Source organism: Ruditapes philippinarum, unplaced genomic scaffold, assembly GCF_026571515.1.
Source record: "Ruditapes philippinarum isolate M1 unplaced genomic scaffold, ASM2657151v2 ctg862_1_1_1_1, whole genome shotgun sequence".
In the NCBI taxonomy this organism is placed as follows: domain Eukaryota; kingdom Metazoa; phylum Mollusca; class Bivalvia; order Venerida; family Veneridae; genus Ruditapes; species Ruditapes philippinarum.
Window position 1 is genome coordinate 27,523 of NW_026864928.1, and position 22,150 is coordinate 49,672.

Here is a 22,150-nt window from a genome sequence, read left to right on the forward strand (position 1 = left end):
TAATTTACTTGTCTATACGGATGTTAAATTGTAAATTAATTAACAGTATGTTACTGTCACACTAGGTAAACAATCAAAAAGTAAAATTTAAAATCTTTAATGTCAATTGTATTAAATTGTAATTTAATCAATCAATGACAAATGAAAAGTTTCCAATATCAAATAAACTAATATCTAACTGTGTATTGCCTAAAGAAAAAAAATATAATAATGTTTACATAAAAAAATAAAGTATGTCAATCTGTTTAATTTTATTTAATTGACAGTAAATTAATTTAAAATTTCCTAAGTTTTTATTTATTTTTTTTTTAATGAAAACAAATAAAATGTCAATCAGAAATCAGGTCTAAACACTATATTTTCACACACAATCAATTAAATTATTACCGTTTGACCTTTAATGTTCGGGGTTAAGTATGGTTCAAGGTCAAATAAAGTTCAAGGTCAAATATGTTTCAATATAAAGTATGACAGGGACGTGCAATTCAATAACCCGAAATAAATTTCAGCTTTGATGACAATATATTTTATCAAGAAAATATTATATTTATTTTACATCTATTTATTTAAATCACAATACAATAATCAATATCTCCACAAACTATGCAATCATCTGTCAAATATATCTATGATGCTCAACTATGACTGAAAACAGCTGTTTTAAATTGTTTATTTATTTAAATATATATTTAATTTTTTTTTTTTTAAATCACAAAGGCCTTCTGAACAATATGGACACTAAATAGTACTTTGTCACAATATCAATCTGTAATCATGACACAGTTTTAGTAGCGACTGATAATTGTTACAAATTCCCTGTTACCTACCTTTCAGAAGAACAAGGTCACATGTTTTGGACGAAATGAAAGTAACGAAACCGAAAGTAGAACCAAGTGCAACTAACTGCACATATTTTCAATCAACAATAAACACTATTTACTCCTCGTACCTAAATATATACATAAACACTAAAGATTATTACTATCTAAATCTATTACAAGTACAAGCGCCGCAAAAAACTATCAAAATATTTACCTATTTCAATCCTGTCGTCGAAAATGTCAGAATGTAAACAATGTAAAGGTCAATGACATACACAAGGGCAAACGTGAATCAACGAGACTATGCCGTGTGTAATGAACTAAATTTAGCAAGAAAATGTATTACGTCAAAGCCCACAACCCGTAACAACCAATGAAATTGTAGAGATTTTTGGCGCGCTAATTACGCATTCATAAGACGGAAGAATACAGTAAAACGGAGCACCTGCTAAAGAAAATAGTCCCAAATACGAACAAAATATTGTTTACAGTCAGCGAATGAAAATCACGGACAATTTACCAAAAACAAATTATTATTCAACCAAATAAATCGTCAGAAACCACAGAGCAACCACTGTCAATATAATCAAGAGAAAATGACTCGATATAAAGTTAATGTAAGAGTCAACAAAAACCACGTGACTTATCGAATCAAAACAAACACATGTGCTTCTGTTAGAAATGAATATACATGTTTCAAAAAATGGAAATGAATGTTTTTATATCTGTTTTCTTTTTCCTATAAACTTTGTAGAGGAAAAAATCGAAATGGCACAATATTCACCAAATTAGATAGTTTTACTTTTGTTAAAAAGACTGAAGATAAAGAAAAAGATAAATAGATTTACTTATGTTAAGAGACTGCAGATAGTCTATTAGAAAAGCTTTTAGAGACAGAGTATTAAAGTGTGCAGTGAAATCTTTCACATCTTTACAATATCACACAGTATTACCTTTCAACAAAAACTGCAGTAACACTTTAATGATTAATAGAGAAAAAATATCAAAAGAATGAAATTAAGTAAGAAAACTTCTATACTTTACACAAAAATATAATCTATTACTGCAATTTATGTATGAAAATAAATGTTGTACTCACACACTCCTGAGAACTGTAACAAATTGACCTGGGTAAAGACTAAACCTTGAATATATGTTAAATGGCCACTAGCGCTTAAAGTTCCAAATTGATCACTAAATAAATGTCCCAATGTCCAGCACTGATAAGCGATATCCTGTGACAATTAACATCCTCCTCCTGCGAATCCTTGTAACATGTATCCTCTGATCCAAACGATAAAGAGTATCATCATGTAAAGACCCCGTCTACTTCTCTCCTCGGATCGTACCAATAAGTAATACTACAGCATGAAGTCCTCTCATCCTTTGATCCAAATGACAAAGGGTTAAAAGTCCACAAAATGACTGCTACCCAAAATAATTCCAATGTTCACGAATAATAGTTGAACATATATAAATCCACGCACAAAGAATAGTGCTCTTCACAATAAAGTACAGATAAAAATGTTAAGTTCCATACTGTATCTTTCTATAGGCAGCTAAAAACACTGTATAAAATCCATATGATACCACGTTGGGCGCCAAATGTTACTCTTGGGCTTTTACATAAAGCATTATATATTAAATAAAAACCAAGATGTTGGGTTCACTTCTAAGTTCTCTTCTTTATTTACATATCTGTCACAAGCAATTACAAATGATGGTTGACAGCTACTTGCAGTTACAACAAGTGACCTGAAAAATACATTTCATCAACCAATTACTATATAATTAAAATAATGAATTACAAATACATATTACATGAGCAACATTTTAACAAGATCATCATAGTATGAGTAATACAATTGATTCCTCCAATGCTAGTGGCCAAAATACATTAATACTTAACCTTTCATAAATGTCACAAATCCTAATACATATAAATCACATGTCAAACCTGTATTCAACATAAACATAGTACAAACATAACCACAACATGTACACTCACCAGTATATGGTACCAATCACATTACACTGCATCTGCATAAAACTCTCTCTCTCCAGTGTGTGCTGCTTAGTCTGTAAGTTAAAAATAAGTATTGTGCACAAAAGAAATATATGTGACAGTAGTAATAGTTAATTTACCAGATTATGCCATTTCAATTTCATGTACACAAAATATGCAATATTACATATACGTCTAAAATATCGCCGAAAACAAAGAAACGAATGTAATACTCATTTCAACAGAAGCTCATGTAATACAACAAATACTAAATATACATACTAAGATATATTTCCTTATAACAATAAGACAAACTTTCAAAAGTTTACCAAGACAACAATCTCAACTACATGTTACACAGAAAAACGTAGGCGGCACTGAAAACCCTGCGAATCAGCACGTGATACAAAGAAATTACTATCAACCGATCAAAACAGAGTATGCAAACAATAAAGTTCAAAGTGCATGGCAATGACTAAAACTCTTACAAAATACATTGAAATCACAGTCAAGACGGTCTGGTCACATTTAGGGACATTGATTTTTATAATGTGATGGAGCCATTCAGTTACCCTTAGAGAGGCCATGATGGTACTACCCTGGTACTTGCATGTACCTGAATTTATGCTGAAGTTGTGGATTTGACATTTAAAAAATGTTGCTCATTCATTAACGCAGTAGTCTCTATATGACATTTAAAATGTCAGTGGACCTAAATCAAACCATCAAGATAACCATCTGTTGTATTACTTGTTTATATATCTTGTAGATTTATTTTATCAACATTTTGACTACTTGATATTGTAAAATTAATCATCTTTATCTAGTCATGTATCAGGGCAATATATTTCTTGGTCCTGTGTCAATCATACTATTTACTAAAGCATTTATTCTAATGTAGACAAGAAGTAGAAAATTAACATATGTATTACATGAATTGTATTTGTGCAAGGGATAATAATTTGTAAGAAAAATTCTTACTAAATGTCAAATCCCTTGCATAAAACAGTATTTTTTGTTATTTTGAAACACACTTCGTGTTTTCAACTTTCTAACAACTTTTTCTTTTGTAGATTCAATCATTTACTTAACAAAAGTTTTGTTCAATTTTGTAGAATCGGTTATCATTGAATATAAAAAGTAGACAAAATATAAACCTAGTCACATAAATACATGTAGGATATGGTATATTGATTCAATGATTTTTAGCTCGACTTTTCTATGAAAAGGGGAGCTATCCTACTCGCCCCGGCGTCGGCGTCGGCGTCGGCGTCACACCTTGGTTAAGTTTTTCGTACCACCCCACTTTATTTCAGAAGTATTACAAGTATGGCTTTGAAACTTACCATACTTGTTCACCATCATAACCTCCATCTACAGACAAGAGTACATAACTCTGTCAAGGTTTTTGACAGAATTATGGCCCTTTTTTGACTTAGAAAGTGTATTGAGCTTGGTTAAGTTTTTTGTACCACCTCACTTTATTTCAAAACCATTGGAGGTATTGCTTTGAAACTGACCATACTTGTTTACCATCACGACCTTCATCAACAGACAAGAGGACATAACTCTGTCAAGGTTTTTTGACAGAATTATGCCCCTTTTTGACTTAGAAAATACATTGAATATGGGTAAAATCCACTTATTGCCTTAACCCTTTGAGATATTGCTTTGAAACTTTTAATGCTATTTCACATCATTACCCCCATCTGTACGCAAGAGAAGGTAACTCTGTAAGGATTTGTTTTAAAAATTAAGGCCTTTTATCGACTTAGAATCTTGGTTAAGTTTTTAGTACCAGTCCACTTTTTGACTGAACTGTTTGAGATATTAATTTGAAAGTTGGAATACTTGTTTACAATCATGATTCCCCAAACATGTCCAGGAGAAGGTAATTCTGTCAAAGATTTTATTTGAATTATGGCCCTTAACTGTCAATGTTTTGTATTATAGGCAAGCACTAAAAAACTTAAAAAATCTAAAAAAATTCTTCCTATCCACTTGTTCACTTTACCATAAATTATGTCATATAAACATTGCTGTAATATTCAAGGGTATCAAACAACTAGTTATTTTTCTCTTTTTGTACTTGAAATTAAAATCAGTAGTATATGCATATTTCACATTTTATCTCGCCTATTTGATTGGCACAATTCAGTAAAATAATTCTTCACTAAATATCTTAATGCTCATGGCCATTGTTCACTTTAAAAATACAGAGATTCTTGTATTGCCTTTTACTGCAAAAACTTTTTTTATTGGCAAGCAATAAAAAAGTCGAGCGCGCTGTCTTACGGACAGCTCTTGTTTTGTGTGTTTTTAGCTCACCTGACCACGAAGTGGTCAATGTGAGGTATAGTGATGGGGCTATGTCCGGTGTCCATCGTCATGCCTCGTTTGTTGTCAACAATTGGGTTGTTAACAGTCTAGCAATCACAGTTTTGATTGGATCATCATTAAACTTTGTCAGAATGTTTGTCTCATTGAAATACAGATCAAGTTCGAAGATGGGTTATCTGGGGTCAAAAACTAGGTCACAGGAGCTAAAAATAGAAAAAGCTTGTTAACACTCTAGTGGCTGCAGTTTTGATCCAAATATTCTGGAAATTTGTGAACAAGGTTGTTTTGATGATTTCTAGGTCAAGTTCCAAGATGGGTCATCTCCTGTCAAAAACTAGGTCACAGGAGCTAAAAGTAGAAAAAGCTTGTTAACACTCTAGTGGCTGCAGTTTTGATCCAAATATTCTGGAAATTTGTCAGGAAGGTTGTTTTAATGATTTCTAGGTCAAGTTCTAAGATGGGTCATCTATGGTCAAAAACTAGGTCACAGGAGCTAAAAATAGAAAAATCTTGTTAACACTCTATTGGCTGCAGTTTTGATCCAAATATTCTGGAAATTGGTCAGGAAGGTTGTTTTGATGATTTCTAGGTCAAGTTTGAAAATGGGTCATATGCGGTCAAAAACTAGGTCACTGGAGCTAAAAATAGAAAAATCTTGTTAACATTCTAGTGGCTGCAGTTTTGATTTAAATATTCTGGAAATTGGTCAGGAAGGTTGTTTTGATGATTTCTAGGTCAAGTTTGAATATGGGTTGTCTCCGGTCAAAAACATGGTCACATTGCCCAAATATGGAAAAACCTTTTTAACACACTAGAGGTCACATTTTTGACTCAATTGTCATCAAACTTGGCCAGGATGCTTGTCTAAGACATTGCTTGGATGTGGTTGATGGGTCAGGGGAGCGATCCAGGGCCATCATGGCCCTCTTGTTTTTAAGACTGATCATTTACAAATATGTTATACATGTATAAATGGAAAGGAGTAGCACATTATCTTTATCCACCACGCCTAAGGCAAAGGGGGAATTGGAAATGGTCTTCATTTGTGCATCCACAACAAAATAAATAAATCACATATGAGTTACTAGTTATACTTTTCCTGGTACCACTTCATTCTTCCTTTTAACAGTAGTTAAATAAAACTTTATCATTACTGTACTGAAAATAAACATTAATTTGCAAATATTTTTGCAAACTTTCTCTTCATCACCTTATCTATGTCCAATGACAAGAATGTTCTCAGCATGACCATAACTGTACGGCTTTTCAAGAATTTCCTCTCACTAATTAAAATAATCAAAAAGTACAACCTTAAGGTAACTTTTTTTGGGAGATAGGGATTAACCATGTTGTTCACTTTGATATTTTGACACAACAAGTTGATATGCAGTTATATGTGTTGTTAAAATGTCAAGAGTTTGAGCTTGAAGTCATATATTTATGATAATTATGCTGTTACAAACCAGTATTTTTTGTTTTATAACATGTCGGACACTTAGTTACAATATATTGAAGACTTGTTTTTGGTTTTTCCTGATACTGATTAAACATTTCCAGTGGATTTCTGGAAAAAAACATACATATTAAGCTCATTTCAAACACCAAAGGCAATATGAAATTTAAGGATTACGAACCAAAGTAATCATGTGAAACACAATATTGTTTGTCCAAATAATGATGTGATAGTGGTAACACTCTTTCTTGTAACAATAATATTCTTAAAGTAGGTAGTTTGAAAACCATCCAAAGAAGGTCACATTAGCTTTGGATTTACTATGATATTACCTAAAATTTGTCAATTATTTAGTGATAAATGATGGTCTGTTATTGTTGAATAACCATATGAATTTCTATACTTTATATTTAGACCAAACCTTGCTGGCAGTCAGTCTGTATACCCAGGTACATTAAAGGGGACAAGAAGAGCCTCGTTACTGGGTACAGAACGTCCACAAAATCCAAGGGTCATCTTTATATCATCAAGAGTACCTGCTAGCGAGGTATATTTTCTATTTGTTATACATTCAGTACAATTACAATATCTTTTTGTGTCGCCTCTACGGAGTAGTGGCGACATATAGGGATCACTTCTCCCGTCTGTCTGTCTGTCCGCCTGTCTGTCTGTCCGTCACAAAACTTGTCCGGACTACTCCTCATAAACTACTGGTGCAATTTCATCCAAACTTTACAGGAATGATCAGTACCAAGTCTAGTTGTGCATATTGTCAGCATTTTCCGGTTCAATGATTTTTGTCAGAGTTATGGCCCTTTAATTATTTTTAGCTCACCTGTCACAAAGTGACAGGGTGAGCTTTTGTGATCGCTTTTCGTCCGGCGTCCGTCCGTCGTCCGTCCGTCCGTCCGTCGTCCGTCCGTAAACTTTTGCTTTAAATGACATCTCCTCATAAACCACTGAGCCAATTTCATCCAAACTTCACAGGAATGTTCCTTTGGTGGTCACCTTTAAAAATTGTTCAAAGAATTTAATTCCATGCAGAACTCTGGTTGCCATGGCAACCGAAAGAAAAATCTTTAAATATCTTCTTTTAAAAAACCATAAGAGCTAGAGCTTAGATATTTGGCATTAAACATCTTCTAAAGAGTGTCTACCAAGTTTGTTCAAATAAAAGCCCTGGGGTCAAAATTGGCCCCGCCCAGGGGGGTCATTGATTTTCCCTATATGCATATAGTAAAAACTTAAAAATCTTCTTTTAAAGAACTGTAAGAGCTAGAGCTTAGATATTTGGCATGAAACATCTTCTAGTGAATGTCTACCAAGTTTGTTCAAATAAAAGCCCTGGGGTCAAAATTGGCCCCACCCCAGGGGGTCATTGATTTTCCCTATATGCATATAGTAAAAACTTGAAAAAATCTACTTTTAAAGAACCCAAAGAGCTAGAGCTAAGATATTTGGCATGAAACATCTTCTAGTGAGTGTCTACCAAGTATGTTCAAATAAAAGCCCTGGGGTCAAAATTGGCCCCGCCCTGGGGGGTCATTGATTTTCCCTATATGCATATAGTAAAAACTTAAAAAATCTTCTTTTAAAGAACCGTAAGAGCTAGAGCTTAGATATTTGGCATGAAACATCTTCTAGTGAATGTCTACCAAATTTGTTCAAATAAAAGCCCTGGGGTCAAAATTGGCCCCACCCCAGGGGGTCATTGATTTTCCCTATATGCATATAGTAAAAACTTGAAAAATCTTCTTTTAAAGACCAGTAAGAGCTAGAGCTTAGATATTTGGCATGAAACATCTTCTTGTGAATGGCTACCAAGTTTGTTCAAATAAAAGCCCTGGGGTCAAAATTGGCCCCGCCCCAGGGGGTCATTGATTTTCCCTATATGCATATAGTAAAAACTTAAAAAATCTTCTTTTAAAGAACCGTAAGAGCTAGAGCTTAGATATTTGGCATGAAACATCTTCTTGTGAATGGCTACCAAGTTTGTTCAAATAAAAGCCCTGGGGTCAAAATTGGCCCCGCCCCAGGGGGTCATTGATTTTCCCTATATGCATATAGTAAAAACTTAAAAAATCTTCTTTTAAAGAACCCAAAGAGCTAGAGCTAAGATATTTAGCATGAAACATGTTCTAATGGGTGTCTACCAAGTATGTTCAAATAAAAGCCCTGGGGTCAAAACTGGCCCCGCCCCGGGGGTCATTGATTTTCCTTATATGTGTATAGCAAAAACTTAAAAATCTTCTTGAAAAAACCCAAATAGCTTTAGTTTAGATATTAAGCATGAAACATCTATAAGTAAATATCTACAAATTAAAGCCTGGGGGTCAAAACTGGCCCTGCCTCAGGGATGTCATTGTTTTTAACTATATGTGTATAGTAAAAACTTAAAAAATCTTCTTTTAAAAAACCCAATGAGCTAGAACTTAGATGTTTAGCATGAAACATCTTCTTATGGGTGTCTACCAAGTTTGTTCAAATAAACAAATAAAAGCCCTTGGGTAAACATTGGCATGGGGGGGGGGGGGGGGGGGGCTATATACAGGTGAGGGACCTCAGGGCCATCATGGCCCTCTTGTTATTTTTAAAGTTTGTCCGGACTACTTCTCTTATACCACAAATGCAATTTCAATGAAACTTTACAGGATTGATCTGTAGCTCAAGTCCTTGCGCATATGCACGGGTTTTCTGGTTGAATGATTTTTGGCCGAGTTATGGCTCTTTGATAAAAAGGTGTTTTTTTCTGTGTGTTGCCAGATACACAAAAGCTTGTCCGGACTATTCCTCATAAACTACTGGTGCAATTTCATCCAAACTTTACAGGAATCATCAGTACCAAGTCTAGTTGTACATATTGTCAGAATTTTCCGGTTCAATGATTTTTGTCAGAGTTATGGCCCTTTAATAATTTTTATTTTTAAAGTTTGTCCGGACTACTTCTCTTATACCACAAATGCAATTTCAATGAAACTTTACAGGATTGATCTGTAGCTCAAGTCCTTGCGCATATTGCACGGTTTTTCCGGTTGAATGATTTTTTGCCGAGTTATGGCCCTTTGATAAAAAGGTGTTTTTTTCCGTGTGTTGCCAGATACACAAAAGCTTGTCCGGTCTACTCCTCATAAACTACTGGTTCAATTTCATCCAAACTTTACAGGAATCATCAGTGCCAAGTTTAGTTGTACATATTGTCAGAATTTTCCGGTTCAATGATTTTTGTCAGAGTTATGGCCCTTTAATAATTTTTATTTTTAAAGTTTGTCCGGACTACTTCTCTTATACCACTAATGCAATTTCAATGAAACTTTACAGGATTGATCTGTAGCTCAAGTCCTTGCGCATATTGCACGGGTTTTCCGGTTGAATGATTTTTGGCCGAGTTATGGCCCTTTGATAAAAAGGTGTTTTTTTATGCTCCCCGAAAAATTTCGGGGGAGCATATAGTCAGCGCCTTGTCCGTCTGTCCGTCCGTCCGTCTGTCCGTCCGTTTTCTTGTCCGGAGCATAACTTGAAAACCCTTGGAGATAATTTGTTTAAACTTCATACAGTGGTAGAGGGCATTGAGGGGGAGTGCAGTGTCAAAGAACCATAACTCTATTTTGCCCGGTTTTTGAATTATCTCCCCTTATAGAAAAATCTTGTCCGGGGCATAACTCTAAAACTATAAGAGATATCAACATGAAACTTTGTAGGTGAATAGATCTCAATGGGTAGATGTGCAGTGCATAAGAACAATAACTCTTTTTGTCCGAATTTTGGAGTTATTGCCCTTTGTTAATTTCAACACTTTGAACTTTGTCCGGAACATAACTCTAAAACTATAAGAGATATCAAGATGAAACATTGTAGGTAGATAGATCTCATTGAGTAGAAGTGCAGTGCAAAAGAACCATAACTCTGTTAAGCCTCATTTTTGAATTATCTCCCCTTATAGAAAAATCTTGTCCGGGGCATAACTCTAAAACTATAAGAGATATCAACATGAAACTTTGTAGGTGAATAGATCTCAATGGGTAGATGTGCAGTGTCAAAGAACCATAACTCTATTTTGCCCAGTTTTTAGCTCGACTATACGAAGTATATGGAGAGCTGTCCTACTCACCCCGGCGTCGGCGTCCGTGTCAAGATTTCAGATTAAAGTTTTGGTGCAGTAAAATATTTTTCACTATAACTTTGTCATTTCTTAAGGTATCAACTTCAAACTTCAAATATATGTTCCTTATCATCAACCACATCTTATGTGACAAGGTTCATAACTCTAGCACCAATATTTTCAGATTTATCTCCCCCTAAACTTAGAATTTTCCTTAAAAAATACTAATTTTTACTGTTACTTCTTTATTTCTTAAGGGATCAACCTCATACTTCAAATATATGTACCTTATCATCATCCCCATCTTATGTGACAAGGTTCATAACTCTAGCACCAATATTTTCAGATTTATCTCCCCTTGAACTTAGAATTTTCCTTAAAAAATACTACTTTTTACTGTTACTTCTTTATTTCTTAAGGGATCAACCTCATACTTCAAATATATGTACCTTATCATCATCCTCATCTTATGTGACAAGGTTCATAACTTTAGCACCAATATTTTCAGATTTATCTCCCCTTGAACTTAGAATTTTCTTTAAAAAATATTATTTTTTACTGTAACTTATTTATTTCTCAAGGGATCAACTTCATACTTCAAATAAATGTACCTTATCATCATCCACATCTTATGTGACAAGGTTCATAACTCTAGCACCAATATTGCAAGAATTATCTCCTCATCAACTTAGATTTTTTTACTAGAAAAATGTTATTTTTTATTATAACTTTTTTAGTTTTAAAGGTATCTACCTCAAACTTCAAATACTTATTCCTTATAATAATCAATTATATTTTATGTGACAATGTTCATAACTCTTGAAGTAATTTTTACAGATTTATTTCTCTTTGAACTTAGGATTTTCTTTAAGAAGTATTATAACTTTGTTACTTTTTAAGGTATCTACTTCAAACTTCAAATATATACTTCTTATCATTACATACATGTTGTGTGACAAGGTTCATAACTCTAGCGTGACTATTTCTAGAATTATTTCCCTTTATCTTGGAATTTATTTTAACAAATGTTATTTTTTTACTATAACTTAATACATAATTATACATAATTGATTTTTCTTTCATAGTTTTGTCCTCCTTACTGCTTCCAGTATTTTATCAGTCGAGCTTTGCTGTCTCCTGTGACAGCTCTTGTTTAATTATCTCCCCTTATAGAAAAATCTTGTCCGGGGCATAACTCTAAAACTATAAGAGATATCAACATGAAACTTTGTAGGTGAATAGATCTCAATGGGTAGATGTGCAGTGCATAAGAACAATAACTCTTTTTGTCCTAATTTTGGAGTTATTGCCCTTTGTTAATTTTAACACTTTGAACTTTGTCCGGAACATAACTCTAAAACTATAAGAGATATCAAGATGAAACATTGTAGGTAGATAGATCTCATTGAGTAGAGGTGCAGTGCAAAAGAACCATAACTCTGTTAAGCCTCATTTTTGAATTATCTCCCCTTATAGAAAAATCTTGTCCGGGGCATAACTCTAAAACTATAAGAGATATCAACATGAAACTTTGTAGGTGAATAGATCTCAATGGGTAGATGTGCAGTGCATAAGAACAATAACTCTTTTTGTCCTAATTTTGGAGTTATTGCCCTTTGTTAATTTCAACACTTTGAACTTTGTCCGGAACATAACTCTAAAACTATAAGAGATATCAAGATGAAACATTGTAGGTAGATAGATCTCATTGAGTAGAGGTGCAGTGCAAAAGAACCATAACTCTGTTAAGCCTCATTTTTGAATTATCTCCCCTTATAGAAAAATCTTGTCCGGGGCATAACTCTAAAACTATAAGAGATATCAACATGAAACTTTGTAGGTGAATAGATCTCAATGGGTAGATGTGCAGTGCATAAAAACAATAACTCTTTTTGTCCTAATTTTTGAGTTATTGCCCTTAGTTAATTTTAACAGTGAACTTTGTCCGGAACATAACTCTAAAATTATAAGAGATATCAAGATGAAACATTGTAGGTAGATAGATCTCATTGAGTAGAAGTGCAGTGCAAAAAAAATATAACTCTGTTAAGCCTCATTTTTGAATTATCTCCCCTTTAAGAAAAATCTTGTACTGGACATAGCTGTAAAACTTTAAGAGATATCAACATGAAACTTTGTAGGTGAATAGATCTCTAGGTAGATGTATCTCAATGGGTAGATGTGCAGTGCACGAGAATCATAACTCTGTTTTGCCTAATTCTGGAGTTATTGCCCTTTGTTTATTTTTACTTTTTGAAGTTGTCCGGAACATAACTCGGAAACCATAAGAGATATCAACAAGAAACTTTGTAAGTTGATAGATAACAGTGATTAGAAGTGCAGTGCAAATAACAGTAACTCTGCCTTTCCTAATTTTGGAATTATTGCACTTTGAACTTTTTCCAGGGACATAACTCTGAAACTACAAGAGGTGTACTTTCCTGTGTCCAAAACCTATTCGGGGAGCATCACCCGGCTCAAACCGGGCTCTTGTTTCTGTGTGTTGCCAGATACACAAAAGCTTGTCCGGACTACTCCTCATAAACTACTGGTGCAATTTCATCCAAACTTTACAGGAATCATCAGTACCAAGTCTAGTTGTACATATTGTCAGAATTTTCCGGTTCAATGATTTTTGTCAGAGTTATGGCCCTTCAATAATTTTTATTTTTAAAGTTTGTCCGGACTACTTCTCTTATACCACAAATGCAATTTCAATGAAACTTAACAGGATTGATCTGTAGCTCAAGTCCTTGCGCATATTGCACGGTTTTTCCGGTGGAATGATTTTTTGCTGAGTTATGGCCCTTTGATAAAAAGGTGTTTTTTTCTGTGTGTTGCCAGATACACAAAAGCTTGTCCGGACTACTCCTCATAAACTACTGGTGCAATTTCATCCAAACTTTACAGGAATCATCAGTACCAAGTCTAGTTGTGCACTGTCCGTCTGTCTGTCCGTCCGTCACAAAACTTGTCCCAACATGAAATTGGCCATCATGAGGCGACACATGTAATCACTGATCGCTCTTGTTTTTTTTTTCTAATTTACCCAAAAAATTGTTTTGTTAATGGTTCAAATTGTATAGGAAAACTTTAGTGTAGTGTAGTCATTTTAGTGTAGTGTTCTTTTACAAGACAAATTTCCTCTGCAGAGACTAAGTTTTCAACAAAGATGAAAATTCAAAAACATTGTGTATACAACAATTTGTTAGCTGTAATATATATATTTATCATTAACTCCTTTAATATCTGAAATGGACTTGTCCACCTTTCAGTTTGAACTTAGCCATTCATCATTTTTAAGGTACATGTATGTACTGTCTGAGAAGCATACAGTGCAGACAATAATCAGACAGCATCAATGAGCTGCACTGGTTGCATGGGGAGAATCTGTTGCTGCCAAGCTTAGGATTAATTATTTTAATTTGTTCTTAGAAAACCTAACAAATGGTTCATAACATGTCTAAAATATTGTAAACTAGTTTTAAGAAAAATTTACTTAGGTATTTCTATAAATTGTTATTCCCTGCGGTCTGGAGACCGCAGGGTATTGATACGCGTTATACTTTTGAGGCATGGAGGAGCACGTGACCTGTTTTCGGTACATGGAGGAGCATGTGATCTGTAAACCGTACATGATTGGTTAATCGACCTTTTCGAAAACCTGGCTAAATACCGTTTGCCGGTACATAACAGATAATCCTCTAGGGAATAAGTCAGAATTACACCTAATTAAGAACAAAAAACTATTACGTGATATTTTTAATTTTCTATAATTATAATACCGTTTGTTGTGTAAGCACTAAATAATCAAAAGATTGCACTGGTTCTTCAATAACGTTGTTTTATTTCGATTACCGGAAGTCAACTCATATAATGACGTCAATACAATAACATATAAAAAGGCGCGTCACGCTAAACGTGACGCTAATATTGGCGCAATAACTCTGTACATACATACATATTTACGTAACACTCCGGGGGCCACAATGCTTGTTCAAGATCATATTAGATAAAATAATAATTGTACAAACTGAAATTCAATGAAATGAAGTATTGTAACTTAGAAACTTTGAAATCAGATATATCTAGTGAATTAAATTACAAGTTCGATCAATCAATTAAATTCATAAACTGTCTCTGATAGTAAACCACTATAGCAATTAGTTTTAAATCATTGTTACTGTATTATACTCTTATTGTAATTAACCGGTAAAGTTTCACTGATTATATATAACACATTGCAAATGTCACTTTATGTTTTAAAGGCATGCGCGAAAAATTGGTGCCGGCAATGCACGTGAATCACGTGTACAATGTTACTTAAGTTCTAGTGGGTACAGCTTGGCAATAGGTCGTGTAGTAATTCCTCGTCTGGATCTAACACGGGCTGCTCGAATATGTCCATCACCGCCAGTTGCTACATCTTCTATAATTCCTAATGACCAGCGATTCCTTGGTAAATACTCGTCATGTATTTGAACCACGTCACCAACATTGATATTGTCACCATGGTTACCAGATTTTCTGTGAAACTCTCGCAACGATGTGAGGTATTCGTGTTTCCATCTTGACCAAAAATGATCAAGCGTTGCAGTCTTAAATCTGAACAATTTACCGGCCGATTCTTGGGTTAATTCCTTTGTTGTGGGATCTCTGTCGTCTGGATAAATAGGGGAGGTAATCCTTCGTCCGTATAGTAGATGCGATGGTGTTAATGGTTCTTCATCTTTGGTATCTGTATATGTATATGTAAGAGGGCGGTCATTGATAATGCATTCTATTTCTGTTACAAGTGTACGAAGAACTTCCATGCTTATTAATGATTTCCAAAGCACTTTTCTGATACATGTCTTGGTAATACCTATAAGTCTCTCCCACCAACCACCATACCAAGGGGCATGTTGCGGGATAAAAGTCCATGAAATATTGTGTGTTCCAAGAATCTCGTCCTTCAGGATTTTGGCAGTGGCTATATATGTAAGGGCGTTATCCGACATTATAATTTTTGGAATTGATTTTCTACTGAAGAAACGCCGTAGAGCCAAAATGAATGATTCCACAGTCATATCTGGCACAATCTCTAAATGGATAGCTCGTGTATTTGCGCACGTGAAAAGACAAATATATGCCTTTTGTAGATCTCCATGAGGTGTTTTTACTGTCAATGCTCCAGTGAAATCTATCCCTGTCACAGTGAATGGTTGTGCTTGTTTCAATCTGTTGCTCGGTAAAGGTGGGGCGTCGGGAATACTATATGCTTTACTTGTTACCTTGCGGCACGTGACGCACGAGCGAACAATTTTCCGGACACGTTGACGAATACTTGGAATCCAGGACTTTTGAGGAAGTGACAGTACTTGCTGTTCCGGAATGAAGCTGAACAATATGTGCGTCCTTTATGATAAAGTCTGTAAATTGATGTTTTGACGGAAGAAGGTACGGTAATCTCGTGCTTTCTTGTAACGGTGCATTATGTAATATACCGCCGCAACGAATTAGCTTGTCGTCATCCATGAAAAAAATCTAGCTGTGTTACTATAGTTGGTCTTCTTGATCTGCTAGATTTGTTTTTTTAACAGGTACTTTATCACTTCTGGGAAATTTTGTCGATGCAAGTGTATTATTAGTTGTCGGGCTGCTACATCCAGCTCGCGTGTTTCTAAAGGTCCACGTATTTTCTCTGAACGTCTACAATTGTTAACAAATCGGTTGACGTAGGCCGAAACACGTAATAGTTTCATATATGAATTATATCTCTGGAAGTCTAGAATCTCTGTAATATTTGGTGTTTGTAATGAGTATCTTGAGGCTGTCAAGACAGTTATTTCACATTTAGGATTGTCACATTCAACAAACTGGTAATCGTTCCTTGGAAATGCTCTCTCATCCGTTAGCCATGTAGGGCCATGCATCCACAATGGATTATTTTGAATTTTTTCGTAGGTAAGTCCTCTCGATAAAAGGTCTGCAGGATTCTCATGAGTCGGGCAATATTGCCATTGAAAACCATTAGACATCTCTTGTATTTCATTTACACGATTTGAAACAAATATCGGTTGTTTCTTGGCTGAAGAAATCCAACTCAACACGATTTGACTATCGCTCCATAGAAATATACTTTTACAGTCAATAACTGACTTTATATGTTGACAAAGTCTTGCTGCAAGAAGTGCTGCACAAAGTTCTAGCTTTGGAACTGTAAGCTGCTTAATTGGGGCTACTTTACTCTTCGCCATGATGAGTATGCTTTCGTTACCGGAAACGAGATATGCGCATGCTCCATACGCTTTAATGCTTGAATCGGCGAAAATATGCAGGCTTTCATCTTTGTGTGTGGATTTTGGGAAATATTGTCGGCTGAATTTTATTCCGGTGGCCTTGACTAAATCTTCTCTTATCTTTATCCATTCCGTAATTATTTCTTCGGGTAAAACCTCATCCCAGTCGAAGTTTTGTTTCCATAGCAACTGTATCAACATCTTTCCTCTAACAGTAATTGGACAGAGCAATCCCAACGGATCAAAGATTGATGACGACTCTTTCAAAATCTCCCTTTTAGTTAATAATAAGTCATTACTTGGGTTTGAAATCTTTGGCGAATACGACATTTCATCGGCTGAAGGATCCCAACGCATTCCCAGGATCTTTGTGACTGTATCCTTGTCGCCGACTTCATCGGACTGGATAATTTTACGTAATTTTGGGTTGTTTGAGCTCCAGGATCTCAAATTAAAGCCTGCTTGCTGGAACAGGTGTCTGCTGTCTTTGTAGAAATCCAACAGTGAATTCTCATCTGGTATACTTGCAAGAATATTGTCTACATATAACGCTTCCTTGACTCGGTCTGTAATGTTACATTGATGTAAATCTAAATGTTTCATAATAACTGCGTTCAGAATGAATGGTGAGCACGTTGCTCCAAAAAGCACTGACTTGAAACGGTATATCTGAAGAGAACTATCTGGATCATTTGGATCTGATAGCCAAAAGAAACGGGTGACGTCACGGTCGTCTTGATGTAGGCTGACGTTTAAGAATGCTTTCTCAATATCAGTGCAGACAGCAAATTTGTTGTACCGGAAACGCAGTAATATTGAAGTCAAGTCGTTAAGTTGTGGTGGTATATTCATCAGACAATCATTTAAACTTGGAGAATTCTTAGATGATCTGCAACTGCAATCATAAACGATACGAATGGGTGTGGTTGCCGAGTCTTTTCTCACAGGATGATGGGGAATGTAGTGTACTTTTGGTCGCGGTAATAATGGGGTCGGGACTAATGTGTCGTCTATACTAGGAGATAATGGCTCTGTAACCTTCTCTATAAATCCTCTCTGTTCCTGCTCGTAAATAATATCTCCATATTTCTTTAGAAGTTCTGGGTCTTTTTTCAATCTATTTATAACATTCATAGTTCTTCGTCGGCTTATGTTCTCGTTACTTGATAGAAAGGGATGGTCATCTTTCCATGGTAATTTGGCAATGTATTGTCCATTACTGTACGTAATACTTTTGTCCTGATACTCTCTTGTTTCTTCAAAGTTTAACTGTTGGTTTGGTTTCTGTTCAACTCCAATGGACTCTACCTCCCAAAATTTCTCTAAATTTACAACATCTTGTGTTTTCATAGTAATAACGTTCATCATGGATACGGGAATCGACGTAGAATTTATTATAGTACCTGTTTTCAATGGTCCTGATAGAAGGTATCCGATTTTAGACAGTATAGCTGTAGGCCCGTCTCCTCTAATAACTTGATCTTGTATAACGTCCCAGTAATGATCAGCACCAATAAGAATCTCGATATCAAAATCTTCATCTCCTGAGACTGGATGTGCGAGTTTGAGCCCTTTCAGGTAAGGAAGGTGACCAGCATGTTTGTGATAAGATTTCAGTGGCATGGAAATTTCAGGCTCTATCAAAACATTTATAGGAATATTTTCTTCTGCTGTTTCTAAATACACGGTTGCTCTGCTTAAATGTCGCACGCGACGCTCTGTGTCTCCGAAACCCGACATGTATAATGTTTCACTTCCGGTGGGCTCCAATTGTAATTTTTGGGCTAGGTGTTCACTTATAAATGAACTCTGGGAACCTTCATCAAATAGGAAATTGGCAGAAATGGAGGTACTTTTTGAGGTTACCATGGAAACTGCTGTCTTTAATAATACAGGACCTGGTGTGGTAGAGTGAGCAGAATGTAATACCGAAGTGGAGTTCTTTTTCTCATTGTTGATAACAGGATACTTATCTGTAGATTTGGCTTCTTTTTCTACTCCACAAATACTAGTATGATGTCTGCGTGAGCATATTTTACACTTGAATTTAGATTTACAGTCTGTAATCTTGTGGTTTCCCAGGCAATTAAAACATAGCCTTCTTTCCTTCACTATCTTCATTCTCTGTTCACGATCTTTACATTTTACACAGTCTATACAAGAGTGATCTCCCTTACAAAACACGCATCTTTGTCTATGTGATCGTAAGTTGTTTGGTATGGGTGTATTTTTTCTTTCTGTTCTACTAGAATCAGATTTTGTTAGAAAAGTTGCTGTCGGAATTAAGTCTTGAGGGGTATTCAGCAAATTTCCAGCGTCTAAAATATTGATTTCATTCAGTATACATTTCATCAATTCGCGCAAAGACCACGACTGTATCCCGTGCGCACGTGTAATGTTTGTTCTGACCTCTGGCGGTAGTTTTTGAAGGATAACAGGTGTAAGTAGTGAACCGTATGTGGTCTCATTCTGATTCAGTGAAGCTAATGCTCTGATATATGTCTCTGTTGTATCATAGAATTTTCTAACACTCTGTATAGTGTACCTGGGTGCTGGAACTTCTAGTAATGCTTTCATGTAAGTTTGGATAATTCTGTCTTTTTGACCATATCTCTCATGTAACAATGAAATAGCCTGTTCATAATTAACATTAGTTAAGGCAAATCCAGCTATTGTTTGCAAAGCCTCATTTTTAAGACACGACTTCAAGTAATTGAATTTCTGTACTCCGCTAAGTGAAAGATTCGTGTGTATAGCAGACTCGTAGGAATCCCAGAATGAACACCAATCAAGGACATTTCCGTCGAACTTCGGCAAATCTAACTTTGGTAATTTGTGATATACTGAGCTTTGAGATAAAGACGGTAAGAAATGCATCTGGGAAGTATTCTCGCTGATACCTGGCGCACAAATCTCGGATGTTTCGCTTGATACGGACGCTTGAAATGGCTGAGCATTAGGGTTAAGAGCTGGGGAATTGTAGTTCAAATTTGAAATTGATACCTTCCTAAAATCATGTATCTTCTGTATCTTGGTCTTTAACATGTATATATACTCATCATGCTCAAGAATTTCTGTTTCTATTTGTTCTTCTTCTTCGTCTTGAAAAGAATCAAGGATCTTTTCGTGAATCTCCGTGATCGTCTGCTGTTTCTGTTTGAGGGAATCAATGATCGTCACAAGTTCCTCGTAATCGGCTGCCTCCCGCTGAATTATCTCGAATTTGTTCAGGAGTCGTGTAACTGCGCCTTTGTGACCCTTCTGTATAGAACGTAATTTTGTTGCCATAGTGTTATCCGGTTCGCGGGACCAAAATGTTGTGTAAACACTAAATAATCAAAAGATTGCACTGGTTCTTCAATAACGTTGTTTTATTTCGATTACCGGAAGTCAACTCATATAATGACGTCAATACAATAACATATAAAAAGGCGCGTCACGCTAAACGTGACGCTAATATTGGCGCAATAACTCTGTACATACATACATATTTACGTAACACCGTTTAAGGTGGAAAAAGACCTTCTTCTATATTGATCGATTATTGTCAACTATATTCCTGATACAAACGTTTATTTATCCACCCACCCAAACAATGTTGAAGATAGTTAAATGAAATATCTTTATATCATCAAAAAATGTTCCCCGCAGGAAACCATTTTACTTGTATTACCAATGATTGTGTTATTCTTTACATTTCAGTTACTGTTAGATGCAGTTCTGTTTGGTGTCATCCCTATAGTGTATGAGTATGAAGGTACCAGTCAAGAGACTCTCAGTCTTAGGCTGGAACAAGTTCTACAGGGCAGAAATGCACAGTGAGTTATTATTAGATTCACTTTATGTTTGATAGAAAACCAGTCAAAGTTTGATAATCAAAGTCATGGATTTTGAAGAGATTTTAATCACAAATGATAATCTGTACTCTCAGCTACTTAGATTCACAAAAAATGCTATGAAGAACTATTTTTGTTACAACAGAGTAGTTAAGTTAGTGTATGTAAAGGTTGAGAAAACAAAGATAATCTTTTATGTCTTAATTTCCTTTACCTCAACCAGTTAGATCAGCAAATTCAATTGGACTTGCAAAAGTTTCTAAAGTTCTATCATAGATTATAAAATCTGTTTTAACACATGACATACTTGCATTAGAATAGAAGGTATATGAAGTATTGTTCACATGTCATTATCATGCACATTTTAGGAGTATAGGAATATTTACACATGCTGAGTTGCCAGGGGAGATTAGACTGGCACATGGATGTAACATCAGTCTAGAGAACATGGATTACCCAGAAGCCCGAGAATTCTTTGAGACTGTGTCTAGTCATGTACTTCCTTCAGAGATGGGAGGACAGTTTGATATATTTGCACCTTTAGCTGCTTCAGGTAAAACTGTGTTAAATTGTATAAGTGTTTAAACTGTTTAAGTGCTAAAGTTTGTGATGTGTAAATATTATGCTCTGTATATAAGTAAATAAACATGGCCCAACAGAAACTAATAATATAGCTTTAACATACAAATATGACTTACTTTTTTCATTTACTCCATGACTCCTATTCAGTTGCTTAGTAATAAAAGATCTATTTATACTTCAAAATAGTAAAAAGATATTATATTACTTATAAAGATTTTTGACAGGTTATATGATCTAATAGAAACAATTGTAAATATAACCTTAGCCGTTACATAAACAACTGTTAATATAAAGCCATAAAACATGTCAGGAATATTTATAAGGAATTTATAATACTGCAAACTTCCTTTTGTAGAGTAAAAAGTCAGATTTCTTCATAAATTGACAGCAGCAGGAATATAAAACTATATAAATGTCATGATTATCCAATAAAAAGCGACATTACAAACTTGCTGTATGATAAATAACTTTATAAATGTGCTTTGATTTTACTTAGGAACTTATATTATTCATAACATTTGTAGAACTGTATTAAAAGATAATCTGGCACTTATGTTATATGTTATTATAAAAAGTTTTGATTTACATATTAGAGTTAGGTATGGAGTTAATGGTACAGCTAACTGTCCTGACTGGAATTCAGTTCTCAAGTCCTACAGGCATCATAGGGCAATACAATCATGGTAAGTCATTTGTGAAAACACATAGTCATTAAAGACCCTGTATGTTGTGA

At 35.0% G+C, this 22,150-nt stretch overlaps 1 protein-coding gene across 1 annotated transcript in view; it reads left to right on the plus strand.

The window, feature by feature from the left end:
- LOC132727303 (epithelial cell-transforming sequence 2 oncogene-like) overlaps positions 1–22,150 on the plus strand; it is a 55,259-nt gene that overhangs the window by 19,424 nt on the left and 13,685 nt on the right. Inside the window, exons 9-12 of the mRNA XM_060712734.1 lie at positions 7,034–7,166; positions 20,702–20,817; positions 21,204–21,388; positions 22,011–22,100. Coding sequence (XP_060568717.1) covers positions 7,034–7,166; positions 20,702–20,817; positions 21,204–21,388; positions 22,011–22,100 — 524 coding nt within the window. The remainder of the gene's footprint in view (positions 1–7,033; positions 7,167–20,701; positions 20,818–21,203; positions 21,389–22,010; positions 22,101–22,150) is intronic.